Here is a 12,891-nt window from a genome sequence, read left to right as displayed (position 1 = left end):
GGAGGAGCGGAGACGCAAACCCGGTTCACCAGATTACGAGTCAACCGCTCTTAACCACTACACCACACTGGCTCTGTAGTGTGTTAAGGGAGGGATAGCTCAGTTTGTAGAGCATGAGACTCTTAATCGCAGGTTCGTGGGTTCGAGTCTCATGTTGGGTGAAAAATTCCTGCACTGCAGGGGGTTGGACTAGATGACCCTCACGGTCCCTTCCAGATCTACAATTCTGTGAGGGGTAAGATTACAGTTTGCTGGAAGAAGCCAAGTGCTTTAAATCCCTGGTGAGAATGTGACCACAGAACAAAGTGACGAGTGTCAAAGCAGAAATTGCTGCTTGGATTTCAGTACCATTTTGTACACTGTTTGCCTAAACTTTCTTCGTCATTAGGAAGAGTTGGGAAAGGAAGCAGGTGATATTCCTATCCTGTTTGGTGCTGGATAGTCAGAACAGGAGAAGGACCCTTCACCAAATGCCTGTCACATGCCAACATCCTGTTATCACAGTGGCCAACCATGGGAAGCCCATGGGAAGCCCAGAAGCAAAACCTCAGCACAAACAGCAGCTTTTCCAAGAGAATTGTATTCAGAGGCACACACTGATTCCATGATAGACTTCTCTCCCATGAATTTGCCTAATCCTCTTTTGAAGCTGTCCAAGTTGGTGCCTGTTTCTTGTGCGGGCGAATTCCATGTGCTTAACTATAGAATAAACAGCTGGGAAGAACTTCCCCACTTGTCATGGATTGGGAAATTATGACAGTGAGAGAGAGAAAAGGAATCCTGAAAGCCAGGTAGAAAAGAGGTATCAGGATTACGGTTTGTCCCTCCATTGGCTGATCATCTTTTTAATAGCTCCAGGTTTGAAAAACAACGCACTCCTGAAACGCAGTGAAGGTGGTTCTCTCAACAGGCCTTTGCCAACAAGGAGTGTAGCTGCAGGTAACTGTTCATGCAAAACGGGGTGCATAGCAGAGATGCAGCTGTATCAGTTGTGCTCATTATCTACAAAACATTGAAGAAAAGCAGCCTGGGGAGGAAGTTTGCAGTCGAGAAGCAACAGCAAGAAGGCGCTTAACTACTTCTGCACTCACAACCTCTCCGTTCAAAATTACCCACTTGTGGGTTACTTTTCTTCCCAGAAAGAAGGGCAACTGGATTTTATGTGGGATGGAGAAGCCCAGAAAGAAGCTCAACAACTTCAGTTCTAAAAAAAGGTCAACAGCTTTGGTTGGCCCCTTGGCCGGCCCTCATGGCCCTTCATCAAATCTGGCCCTCTTTGAAAAAAGTTTGGACACCACTGCTGTAAGGGAAAAGCAGCCAGCAGGAGGATTTGGAGTGGAGGGTAAAGGATTAAGCAACTACAGTGGTACCTCGGGTTACATATGCTTCAGGTTACAGACTCCGCTAACCCAGATATATTACCTCGGGTTAAGAACTTTGCTTCAGGATGAGAACAGAAATCGCGCGGCGGCGACACAGCAGCAGCAGGAGGCCCCATTAGCTAAAGTGGTGCTTCAGGTTAAGAACAGTTTCAGGTTAAGAACGGACCTCTGGAACGAATTAAGTACTTATCCTGAGGTACTACTGTAGTCTCTGTGTTGTATTTCTGTTCCAAATTTTTCCCCTCCCAACATTGCTGTCTAATCCCCCTCCCAAAAAAAAAAAAAGCAGTGAGGTTGTGTCTCTGCACATAACTAGTTTTTCAGAAAAAGCAGTTTTACCATTTTCTGAAGTTTATTGTATATTTTATTATGATTTTTTAAAAATAAAAATAAAAAATTGTACTACCCCGGGATAAGATTTTATGAAGGATGGCAGACAAATAGCTTACACAAAATAAATCAACACTTTGGGTGGGGCAAGTGGAGACCTCAAACTAATTTTATGTGGGATGGGGAAGCCCAGAAGGAGAGGAGAAAGGGAGAGGAGAAATAAGGTGAAATGGGATAAAGCAATGGAAAGAGGGAGGGAGAACCTTCTGCATGTGTTCAGGGGTGTCAGAAGAGATGAGGGCACATCAAAAAGAGAGAGAGAAAGGGTGCTGCAATCCTGTTTTATCTGGGATTAATTATCCAAGAATGCAGTGTGACTTATTTCCGATTATGGGCATGTGTAGGATTGAACTGCAAACCTTATATCAAAAGATAGAAGAAGGAACCGGCCAAAATCTCATCAACCCTCACTGAGCACAAAAGATAAAGGGGGACGAGCTATGTCTGTTTCTAGCCATTGCTCTTGCCCCCAGCTGAGTGGCACGAGGGCTGTTGCAAAATTATCATGAATGCCATCTAAATCCAATTGCATTGGAGTATAAATAACATAGCAGGCATGTCGCTGGCTTCAGACTAAGACTATCAATGGCTACTAATGCTGATGGCTCTGTTTTTCCTCTACTGTTGGAAGGCAGTCTGCCTTGGAATACCAGCTGTTGGCAATCCCATGCGCGGAGAGAGCTGTTGCACTTGGGTTCGGCTTATGGGCTTCCCATAGGGATCCAGTTGATCACTGTGAGAACAGGATGCGGAACTAGATGGGCCACTGGCCTGATTCAGCAAACTCTTCTTATGTTCTTCAGTTGGTAAAGAATAGAAGTGGGTGGGAGAGGCTCTAGACATGGGTAGGCAAACTAAGGGCCGGGGGCCAGATCCGGCCCAATCGCCTTCTAAATCTGGCCCACGGACGGTGCGGGAATCAGTGTGTTTTTACATGAGTAGAATGTGCCCTTTTATGTAAAATGCATCTGTGGTTTATTTGTGGGGCATAGGAATTTGTTCATTTTTTTTCCCAAAAAGGTCTGAGGGACAGTGGACCAGCGCCCTGCTGAAAAAGTTTGCTGACTGCTGCTCTAGACAAATGTGAACAGGGTCCTATTTATTATTATTCTTCAGTCTCTGAAGTCCTGCAGCTTTTATGCCGCAGAGAAACAGCATTCCAACACATCATTAACCATGTATCCCTCTCTACTGAAAAGGCCACCTGGGCAGTCTGTTTAAACCCAGGGGCCATATCATGTCAATAAGCACCAAATTGTTGTCTAGCTGGTGACCACCTTTGTATTGGCCCAGAGAGTCTCCTTTACCAACCTACAGAATCTGCTTTGCTGTTTTCACTAGCGACACCAAGGTCCACCAACTACATCCAGGTGCGAAAACAGTGGCTATGAAGGTGGAACCAAATGCAAATGGGGCAGAGCTACTTTCCTTCCACATCCCATAAGCTGCACACATTAAGTGTGTATCTACATCTTAAGTTAGTGCGGATCAGGTATTCCACCTCAAAACTCTTAAAACTGTGCAAGGACTAACTGAAAGGCCACTGGTTAAGGCTGCAACACTTACCTGGCAGCACTTAATGTTATTTAGTTAATGCACTTACCTGGCTGCACTTACCTGGAAGTAAATTCAATGGGACTTCTGAGTAATCCTAATGCGCGGCAATATCTCCCATTTTACAGGTGAGCAAAACCAAGGCTAAGTGATTAGCAGAACGTCAGCCATCCCAGAAATTTAATTTAAAACAAAACAAATCAAGGCCCTATTGTTCAACCTGTCAACGAGTCATAAATTTAAGCAGATTCCCTGTAAATCAGAGAAGTCTACCAGTAGATCCCAGTCTACCCACTTGATATATACCAGGCATGTCCAACTCCCAAGAGACTGTGATCTACTCTCACTATAAAAAAAACTGGCAGTGATCTAAGTTGTTGAGCTTTTTGGGGGGAGGAAGACCCAAAGTTGTTGAGCTTTTTGGGGGAGGGGATCAATCAGGAGCACGTGATCGAACAGGATCGCCCAGAGATCAACTGGTAGTTCGACAGGTTGAACATCCCTGATAGATACCATCCCTACTGAAACTGGAGTGACCTGCTCAGCACTAATCACTGAATGTTAGCCAAGCAGAGGTTGGAACAAAGATCTATTTGCACAACTGACCATCGTGGCTTCAGAATATACTGTGATTCCAGAGAATCACAAGCATATCAAGTACAAGTACAAGTACTGGTTGGATATTTTTTTTATTTTTTTTAAAAAAACCACCCCACCTTAAGCAACCATGTGTACCACAGAGAGCAGTGAAAAAGCTTTGACTTCCAATAACCTAAAGTGTTGCAAAGGCAGAGGGGTATGCTTTGCATTGGCCTGTGCCAGCAAGACAATCAGGCTAAGACTGGCAGATGCTCAGTTGAAGAACTGCAATAGATCAGTAACTGCCGGCTGCTTTGCCAACTTTCAACTAGGCGTAAATTCCCAGCCTGCAACTGGCAGCTACCTTGGGATCTTGCTCAGCTTTGCCATTTGAGCATGGGAGAATGATTTACTAGTTCAAACTAGGATTTTTTTGTTGGGGGGGGGTCACAGTGGAATTCACCCCTACACCCCCAAGAGAAATTACTTTCCTTTACAGAGGCTGTATTATCAAGTTTTACCCGTGCATAGGTAGAAGACAGAAGGAAAGAAATGCAATGTTGACGTCTGGAGTGCATGTGTAAGCGGTCAAATGCAACCACTTAGTATTATGTCCATGCTGCAGATGCGAGGACTGAGGCAGAGACCCAATTGTTGTCTTAAGATTACCTAGTGTGTTCAGAGATTCAAACCAGAGACTTCTTGACAGCTTCTTTTTTCACCACCCAACACCAGCTCAAGAGTGCCTTCTTTTTATGCTTGCTTTTCGCTGTTTAACTCACCCATCAAGCGTTCTGGATTAAATATGAATTAACTGTACAGTTGTTTATATGTTGCTTCCACAAGCCATGACGCTATAACACCCATCCCAGGATCCCTTGGAGAGCTGTGTTAATTGTGCTTCCCAACTGCACCCCAAAAATATTGGTGCCGTAAGCAACTATGTGGGTGGTTTGTGCAGCTGGTACAGCCCTGAGTTTGTCCCATTTCCACACAACTCCATTAGAATGGCATCTCTGTTGAGCGCCAGCTGCCTCAGCAGCTCCCGAAACAGTTTCACTGGAGAACACCTTTGGTTGCTGCCTACAGTGCACACAAGTTGTTTTAACACCACCAATAACATTTGCAATATTGTTTATAGCTGGTGCGGCCAATTCCACCTAGCAGATAACTGGATGTTTTCCTCCAAGGCTTCAGCACTCATCAACATTTGCCTTCTTTTTGTGTTGGTAGTGGTTAAAGGCTACTGGAGTTGTCAAAACGAGGCAGCAGCCATTGCACCTATTTTAGGAAACGGCAGTTGCTGCAAGACAAGAGTTTCCAAGTTGTAAGGGGATTGTAACCTGTAGGATCTTCAGATCAGCCATCACCAACCTGGTGGGAGTCCCATTTGGGGGACTACAGATCCCATCAACCTCAGCCAACACAAACATACTGGCCAGAGCTGATGGGAATTGTAGTCCAAAAAATCTGGAGGCCACCAGGTTGGGCCAGGGCTGGCTCAGGATACTTCAAGAGATATGAAAGGTGATGGTGGTGGTCTGGTCTAAGAAGTTTTTTTCCCCCTCCCAAAAAGTTTTCAGATATGTTTTTTTAAAAAACCAGCTTAAAATTTATTATGTAAGAAACTTTTATAAAAAGTTTTTTTTTTAACCAAAGGAAGTACAATTCATGGATGCAGAAATTAACCTTCCTGCCAAAAAAAGGTACATGTGTTCTCTCTATTATAGAGTTCAACAATAAAAACCATGAGGCGAAACAGCCCCAAACCTCAGTTTTCATGTTCTTGAAAGTCCCCTTCCACCCCCCCAAAAAATGATGTTAAAAAACTATAATCCAAAATATACATACAAGCTGCATATCTGCAAAGTTTTTTTTTTTGTTGCCCTTTTTTCTGAGCAAACGATAGATCGGTCCACATGTGTCACAAGTTGTTGCAATGTTGGAAGTGTGCGATTTCACTAAGAAATCTCCCGACCAGGATCAACACGAAAAATCTGATGGCTCAGAGCTTTAAAAGAAAAAAAACCGTCCCGACACACACACACACACACACAAACCCCACAAAGTTTCTTCTTGTGCAATACAGCAATCCGATAGTTAAATCTGAGAGTGGATTAAAAGGTGGGCTTGCTTTCAACCCGCCCGCCCCCCTCCTCTGGCCTGCAAATTTTGTTTTCAGGCAGTTGGAAGAGAACAACAGATTGAGGGCAGAAAGTTGTTTCTGGAAGACCAGTCAAGGCATCTGAAACTGCCAGGCAAGACCCATGTTCCACAGTTTATCTGGAAGATAATGATGGAGGTCTCTCCATTACTGGATGCACGGGGTTAAAACGTCAGATCCTTTTCCCCACTCAATATCTTTTTTCTCTCTCCTCTTCTCCTATCTTCTGTCTCACTGGAGAGAACCAAGTGTCAGGATCCCACACCTGCAGTCTGAAAAAAGGGGGAGGGAGGGAGGGGGAGGAGGCGGGAGAGAAAGACATGTCAGTTTCAGCAACAGATCAGAGGCAGGTCTGCAGACATCCTGGCGCCAGGGAGGAAGCTTCTATTTACCTCCAGCTGATAAGGAATCAGGAGCCAACACTCTAAGCTGGAGGTTTGCTAATTGGCACCAAAAATCTAAAGCAGGCGGGGCAGCAGAGGGTGGAATGAAATGGACCCTTCTGTTTTCTAACTTTCTGCAGATGTATCTAAAATTACAGATTCCGAGGGAGGGGACAAACTCTTCAGTGGTGTCTTCCCGACTTTAAAAAAAAGAAAGGAAAGAAAAGAAAGAAGAGGGGGGAGAAGAGAGGGAGAGAGAAAGAAGGAAGAAGAGTGCCTCTTGATTCACTGATTTCAACAGGGCTGTTTAAGCAGCTGCAGAGACTTAAAGCTATAAAAAGAATGACATTGTAAAAATAATGACTCCATTTACAGGCAAAAGCATGGAGGCATCTGAGGCTGCTGCCTTATTGCCAAGCAGTGACAAGGGGCTCTAAAGACCACAATCTGTTCCAGGGAGGGCAGTCAAGTAGGACTACTCTGGAGTAAACATTGGGGTGCAAATCTAGATTTCTAGACTGACTAGGGTTTTAAAAAAATATTTTGGTGGTGTTTTTTTAATAAAAACCTGCTTGGTGATCAGGGATGTGTCTTGCTGGTTGAGATCGGGGATGGGGGGAAAAATAATTTGGGTATTTCTTGGCGGTTACCTGTTTTAAGAGGTTAGTGGCAGAGATTCCTCTCCTCTTTTGAGCAAAGTTCTGATGCCAGCTCTGCAGCCTAGAGGAGAAGGGGAGAGAAGTGTTAAGGAGATACTGAGTTCACAGTTTAATATACACCACATGATACCAAAAAAAAATAAAGATCGGGAACAGTGAGTAGTCTTTGAGAATGGGTTTGCTGCACACAGCACTATGATCCTATTGCCTTTTCAGTGGGATTTCTGCTGAGCAACACCTATTGACTGACAATGCAAGTCTAGCCTAGTCAGAGGTCCCACTACATTCAACAGGGCTTACTCCCAGGAAAATGCCTCGGATTGCAGCCTGAATGGACAGTAGTGCCAATTCAATTTACATCAAATGTGTTTAGCATGGGGTCCTTAGGATCAGAACCCAAGATTGCTATCTTGGATCCTGCTCAAGTTGTCCCACTGAAACTGGTTATGATTCCAAGCACTTTATTGAGATTAAAAAGATTATTAAAATTAAAAACACCCCCAACAAATAAATACAGTAGATCTTCTTTTGAAGGTAAAACGTTTAGGATCGTAGTTTAGACCCCGCTGATGGTGCAGCTGTCAGCGGAACCAAAAGTGTCCATAAATCCCTCCCTCCCCACGCTTATGGCAGAGAAGAGCGCAACTGTGCGCCTATTCCAGAGCAAGCAAAGTATTCCCGCAGCCCGTTTGCGATAGGACCCCACAGCCTTAAGAGGCGCGCGCAGTTTGCTCAAGGCTGGATAGCGCAAAGGACGGATTATCTCGCAACCCACTGCAATTTGCCTTACAGTGCTCTGCGGACCGCAGGCAGGACGCGGCTCCCGCGGGCGCCCGTTAGATCATTACTTTAACTCATAACCCAAATTAGCCTAGATGGCGCGTCTATAGTAACAGCATTTTCCCCGGCTCCCCCCCCCCTGCCTCAACCTTGTGTGCACCCACGAAGGCTCCCTGGGTTTTCGCCCCCTCTTCCTTCTAAGGGAAATCTCCTTACTTTTAAAGAGAGTAGGGAAGTCTCGGCTGAGGACGGATCTTGCCCCTTCTTCGCCTGCTCCTCCAGCACGATCTGCAGGTCAAAGATGTAGTCGATGACGTGCTGCAAGATTTCCACTTGGCTGACTTTGGTGCCTTGCGGGATCCCCGGCACCAGCTCCCGCAGCTTGGAATAGCAGTCGTTCATGTCGTAAAGGAGGTTCATGGGCTCCTCCAGAGCCGGGCTCTTGTTGTTCGTTCCCCGGGTGATGGCGAGGCTCTGATCCGAGAGGCAGCACACGGCTTCGTAGCAGCTCCTGACCGATCTGACGGGGCTGATGGCTTTCATGGCAGCGAAGGAGGAGAGAGGGTTTTGCAGAAGGGCAAGGTTTCCTTCCTTAAGGCGGAGAAGCGAGCGAGCGATACTGCCGCTTGCTTGCTTGCTTGCCGGCCTGGTTAATTCTCTATTGTGCAGACACAGAAGATGCTTCTTTGCAAAAAAGCAAGGGCTGTCACCCCGCTCTGCTTTTATAGCCGAGTGTGAGCGCTCAAGCCCGCCCGCTGATGCAAATGAGCCACCGCGTTCCCCCTCCCACTCCCCTTCGCTCTGATGACAGCGAAAATGTTGGAATGGAACGTTTACAAGATGGTTAAACTGCAAAACAGGTTTCTATTGGCTTCGGCTGACACCGAATAGCAGAGGACATCAAAGGAATGAGGAAGCTCTGATTACAAAGAAGGAGGGGCCAGCTATCAAAAGCGCTTCCTTCCTTCCCTCCCCCTTTCGCTCTCTCTATTCCATTCAATTAAACAGAGTTAAATTCGAAATGTGTGCCATTCGCCTTGTCCGATTTAATTCTTATATTTGGGTATGATTATTAGTCTTATAAAGGGGGGGGGGGAGGGAGAGCTCTTGTGCCGAGAAGAAAAGGGCACATTTTTCTATTACTGCTTCTCTGCCTTCACCCAGCCCTTAAAACGTTCAGGAGCCATAAATCCCATCACGGCAGAGAAATTTCCCAAGGTTTTAGATTTTTTCCCCTCCTCCTCCTCCTCTTCAGGGTTTGGGGGAGGGAATCTTGTAAGGACTTAGTGCCGCCTTGTTCCTCAATTTGCTACTCATATGACCTCCAGACTTTCTGGCGTCAGGAATTATCTTGTGACCAAGTTTAAAAAAAAAATTAATTGCGGGAAAGCTGAGGCTACGATGGAGAAAGCAGATTTGAGCCAGCAATAATGGTAGTGAAACGTGTGTGAGAGAGGGGGGGGGCGGCGGAGGAGATTATGGGGAAATTACTTACAAGTCATAATTTACTTGATAAACAAATAAACAGGCGCACAAAAATCCAGGCAAGACATTGCTAAGATATTTTAGGACAACAGGATTATTTTTCCGACTGAAAAGAAAAAGCGGGCAGGAGAGAGGAACTTTGGCTCATCTGAATTCCCTGTCCTACATACCTGAACAATAAATGTGTTTGGGAACCCATTAAATAGGCTGTAATCCTGTGCACATTTGCATGGAAGTAAATCTCATAGGGGCTTATTTCCAAGTAGACAGGTATATATAGACAGAGGTGCTTTTAAATCTGCTTTTCACTTTATTTTAATCATATTTTTAAATACATGTTTTAAACTTTTTCTTTGTTGACTATTTTAACTCTCGTGTTGACCACGTAGAGCTTCTATGTACAATCAAGTGGTACTGTATATAGCTTCTGTTAAATAAAATAAATAAAAGGATGGTGCTTTGTGAATGTATTGGGTTGTATCCAGTCAGTGGGACTTGGGTCACAATGAATTTGAGACTCACAGAATCATAGAATTGTAGAGCTAAAAGGGGGTCGATCTAGTCCAGCCCCCCTGCAATACAGGAATCTCAGCTAAAGCACCCATAACAGATGGCCATCATAAGTTTTCAACAGAACAAGCAGGTCCAACTGGCCATTATGTGGGAATCTGCAGCAATAGCTGTTCCACCTTGCACAAGCTCATACAAATCTTTTCACCAGGCACCCAAGTGAGTCAAATTAAGATGTACACACCATACACTGAAAGCTCTCCCCCCCCCCATTTTTTTAACTGGGAAATGTAGTTTATACCCCACGGAGCTACAACTCCCAGCACCCTATTCCCCTCACAGACCCACACTTCCCTGAGAAGAGGGATTTATTGTTAAACCACTCAGGGAACTGTGGGTCTGGGAGGAGAATAAGGGTCTCTTAACAACATTTGGTGCCCTTAACAAAGTACAGCTCCCAAAATTATTGGGACTGTTTAACGTGCTTTAGATGCTTTTGCTGAGATTCCCGCATTGCAGGGGGCTAGACTAGAAGACCCTTGGGGGCCCCATCCAGGTTTACAATTCTATGATTCTAAGTGGTTTCACACTGCTTTAAATGCATGGGGTCAATTCAGCCTCACTTGAAAGCCCACTATTGCAAGGGATTAAGGATGGGGAACCCTTATTGACTGTCAGACCATTGTCCCTGACCATTGGCCATGGTAACTGGGTCTGATGAGTGTTGGAGTCCAACAACATCTGGAGGGCCATAAGTCCTGCCCCCCCCCAACTCTCTTGAAGAACTTGCTTGAGGATGTTGATACAAACGTATAGCCTTTAGTTCAGAAGCAGCATTGGGACAGACAGTGCGGGCCATGTAGGGCAGATCAGCAAATGATGCCACCCCCTGAAGCTGAGATACACTGCACCTAGGGCGGACCAGGCACCTTCTAACATTTACAGTGGACACTCGGGTCGTGAATGTGATCCGTGCAGTAGGCACGTCCACAACCCGAGCGTTTGCAACCTGCAGCGCCGCGTCTGCGCATGCACGGGTCACAATTTGGCACTTCTGCGCATGCGCAAAGCACGATTTAGTGCTTCTGTGCATGCGCAAGCGCTGAAACCCAGAAGTAACCTGTTCTAGTACTTCCAGGTTTGGCGCGGTGCGCAACCCGAAAACGCACAACCTGAAGCATCTGTAACCCAAAGTATGACTGTACTTGCAATGGGGAATTTTAGTAGGTGTTGTTCATTTACAAGCATGACCTGCTGAAATAGCAATGGTTAAAAGATGCAAGATCCCTGTCCCATTTGCATCTGGCACCCTCATAAGGGTACAAGGCTAGCCAGGTTGAGGGAGAAAAACTTAAAGCTGAAAATTGGGAGGATCCAGCAGAGACAAGAGGAAAGCAATTCTTCTCACAGCGCATTGCTAAACTATGGAACTCACTTCCACATGAAGCAGGCTTTCAAGCTTTCCATAGGCATCTGGTTGGCCACTGTGAGAACCAGGTGCTGATCCGTCAGGCTCTTCTCATGTTCCTAAACCCCTCAAAACACCTTCCATGGGATAAAAATATAGGTGGCGTCCGTTTTGCACATGTCCAATTGACGTGCTACTGCTGCTGCACATGTTGCTTTTGGCCCCAGAAGGGGGCAGAACCAGGTGGGGTGGAATGAGCTTACGTGTGACCACTGACACACACAATGACCCGGACGATGCAACCCTCACACAAATGGGGAGTTGCCTGTACAACAACAATAATAGTTTACCTGTCTTGACACCTAAGAGCGGCTACCTGAGGCCTCCACCTCACCATACCTAATGATAGGTGGACTCAGATACACATTTTGAACAATGAGCAGATCCCACATCAAGGATGGGCATTCGCCCAGAAAAGTGGCCTAAACAATAGATGCAGTAAATGCCAGGATTTGTCACCTGGGAGATAGTGAGATGTATGGAAGTGAGAGCTGGACTATAAAGAAGGCTGATCGCCGAAGAATTGATGCTTTTGAATTATGGTGCTGGAGGAGACTCTTGAGAGTCCCTTGGACTGCAAGAAGATCAAACCTATCCATTCTTAAGGAAATCAACCCTGAGTGCTCACTGGAAGGACAGATCGTGAAGTTGAGGCTCCAATACTTTGGCCACCTCATGAGAAGAGAAGACTCCCTGGAAAAGACCCTGATGTTAGGAAAGATGGAGGGCACAAGGAGAAGGGGACGACAGAGGACGAGATGGCTGGACAGTGTTCTCGAAGCTACCTGCATGAGTTTGACCAAACTACTGGAGGAGGTGGAAGATGGGAGTGCCTGCGGGCTCTGGTCCATGGGGTCATGAAGAGTCGGACATGACTAAACAACAACAAGATAGTGAGAAGCGAAACTCCCTACATTAGGAATTGGGAACATTTTTACAGCCTGAGGGGCACATCCACTTTTGGGAAGGCCACATGGCAGGGGAGGCAAAATTCCAGGGAGCCATGATAGCAAATTTTAACTTTATACAGTAGGCTAATTTCCGCAAATGTTTTATCCAGGCAAGAAACAGTCATCATTTGAGTCAAGGACACATTCCAGCCAGGCAAAAACACTCCGGGGGAAGTGAAGCAAGGCTGGTGATGGGGTTTGGTCTGGGGGAAGTGGATGCAGCAGAAGAGAGGGGCGGGCTGGAGTCCTGGGTTTGGATTTTGTGTTTGCCTCTTTGTGGCTGACCCTGCTTAATCCTAACTGAACAGAGCAGCAGCATCCATGGTACTAAAGTGTAAGCACTGAGAAGCTGAGCAGCAGAGCCAGGCTAGGCTCCACCAGGCCTCCTCTCCCCTCAACTGCCACCTGGGGCAGCCATTTTCATCAGGCTGCCACAGTGTGAGAGATAGGAAGCAGGGTTCATTGCATCCACTTTGCTGCAGCCCATCAGGAACCTCCTGCCTCTGAACTATGCCGGCTGGTTTATATGGAACAACTATATAGAAATCAGTGCCTGCATTTTGAGTTTTATTTTTCCTCTTCCCTCC

General features: G+C 46.0%; 1 protein-coding gene and 1 long non-coding RNA gene across 3 annotated transcripts in view; one reads left to right on the top strand and one right to left on the bottom strand.

Moving 5' to 3' along the window:
• The window catches only part of LOC308591358, a 40,399-nt gene extending 36,765 nt beyond the window's left edge, over window positions 1-3,634 (top strand). Inside the window, exon 5 of one of the 2 annotated variants that reach the window (XR_014010136.1) lies at window positions 3,455-3,634. This is a non-coding gene — a long non-coding RNA (uncharacterized lncRNA). Of the gene's footprint in view, window positions 1-388; window positions 1,151-3,454 lie in introns of those variants that run through there. The other variant, XR_014010137.1, reaches the window with a different exon arrangement.
• A 1,859-nt stretch (window positions 3,635-5,493) lies between these two features.
• Window positions 5,494-8,605, bottom strand: ID3 (inhibitor of DNA binding 3). The gene is made up of 3 exons (XM_081202479.1): window positions 8,108-8,605; window positions 7,103-7,172; window positions 5,494-6,341 (listed from the first exon to the last, which is right to left on the bottom strand). Exons 1-2 carry the CDS (start codon window positions 8,432-8,434, stop codon window positions 7,116-7,118), a joined length of 384 nt encoding a protein of 127 aa, XP_081058605.1. The 5' UTR covers window positions 8,435-8,605; the 3' UTR covers window positions 5,494-6,341; window positions 7,103-7,115.
• Window positions 8,606-12,891: the final 4,286 nt, after the last annotated feature.

This window comes from Podarcis bocagei (genome assembly GCF_964188305.1).
Source record: "Podarcis bocagei genome assembly, chromosome: 7".
Classification (NCBI taxonomy): domain Eukaryota; kingdom Metazoa; phylum Chordata; class Lepidosauria; order Squamata; family Lacertidae; genus Podarcis; species Podarcis bocagei.
The sequence above is the reverse complement of the archived record's forward strand: the minus strand, read 5'-3'. Positions and strand labels throughout refer to the sequence as shown.

What these genes read in the sequence shown, in the direction of transcription:
- ID3 (XM_081202479.1), bottom strand. Translation starts at nt 8,434, where the DNA reads ATGAAAGCCATCAGCCCCGTCAGATCGGTCAGGAGCTGCTACGAAGCC. An exon ending in CTTCCCTACTCTCTTTAAAA is followed by an intron (nt 7,173 to 8,107) that starts GTAAGGAGATTT and finishes CTTCTCCTCTAG; the next exon opens with GCTGCAGAGCTGGCATCAGA.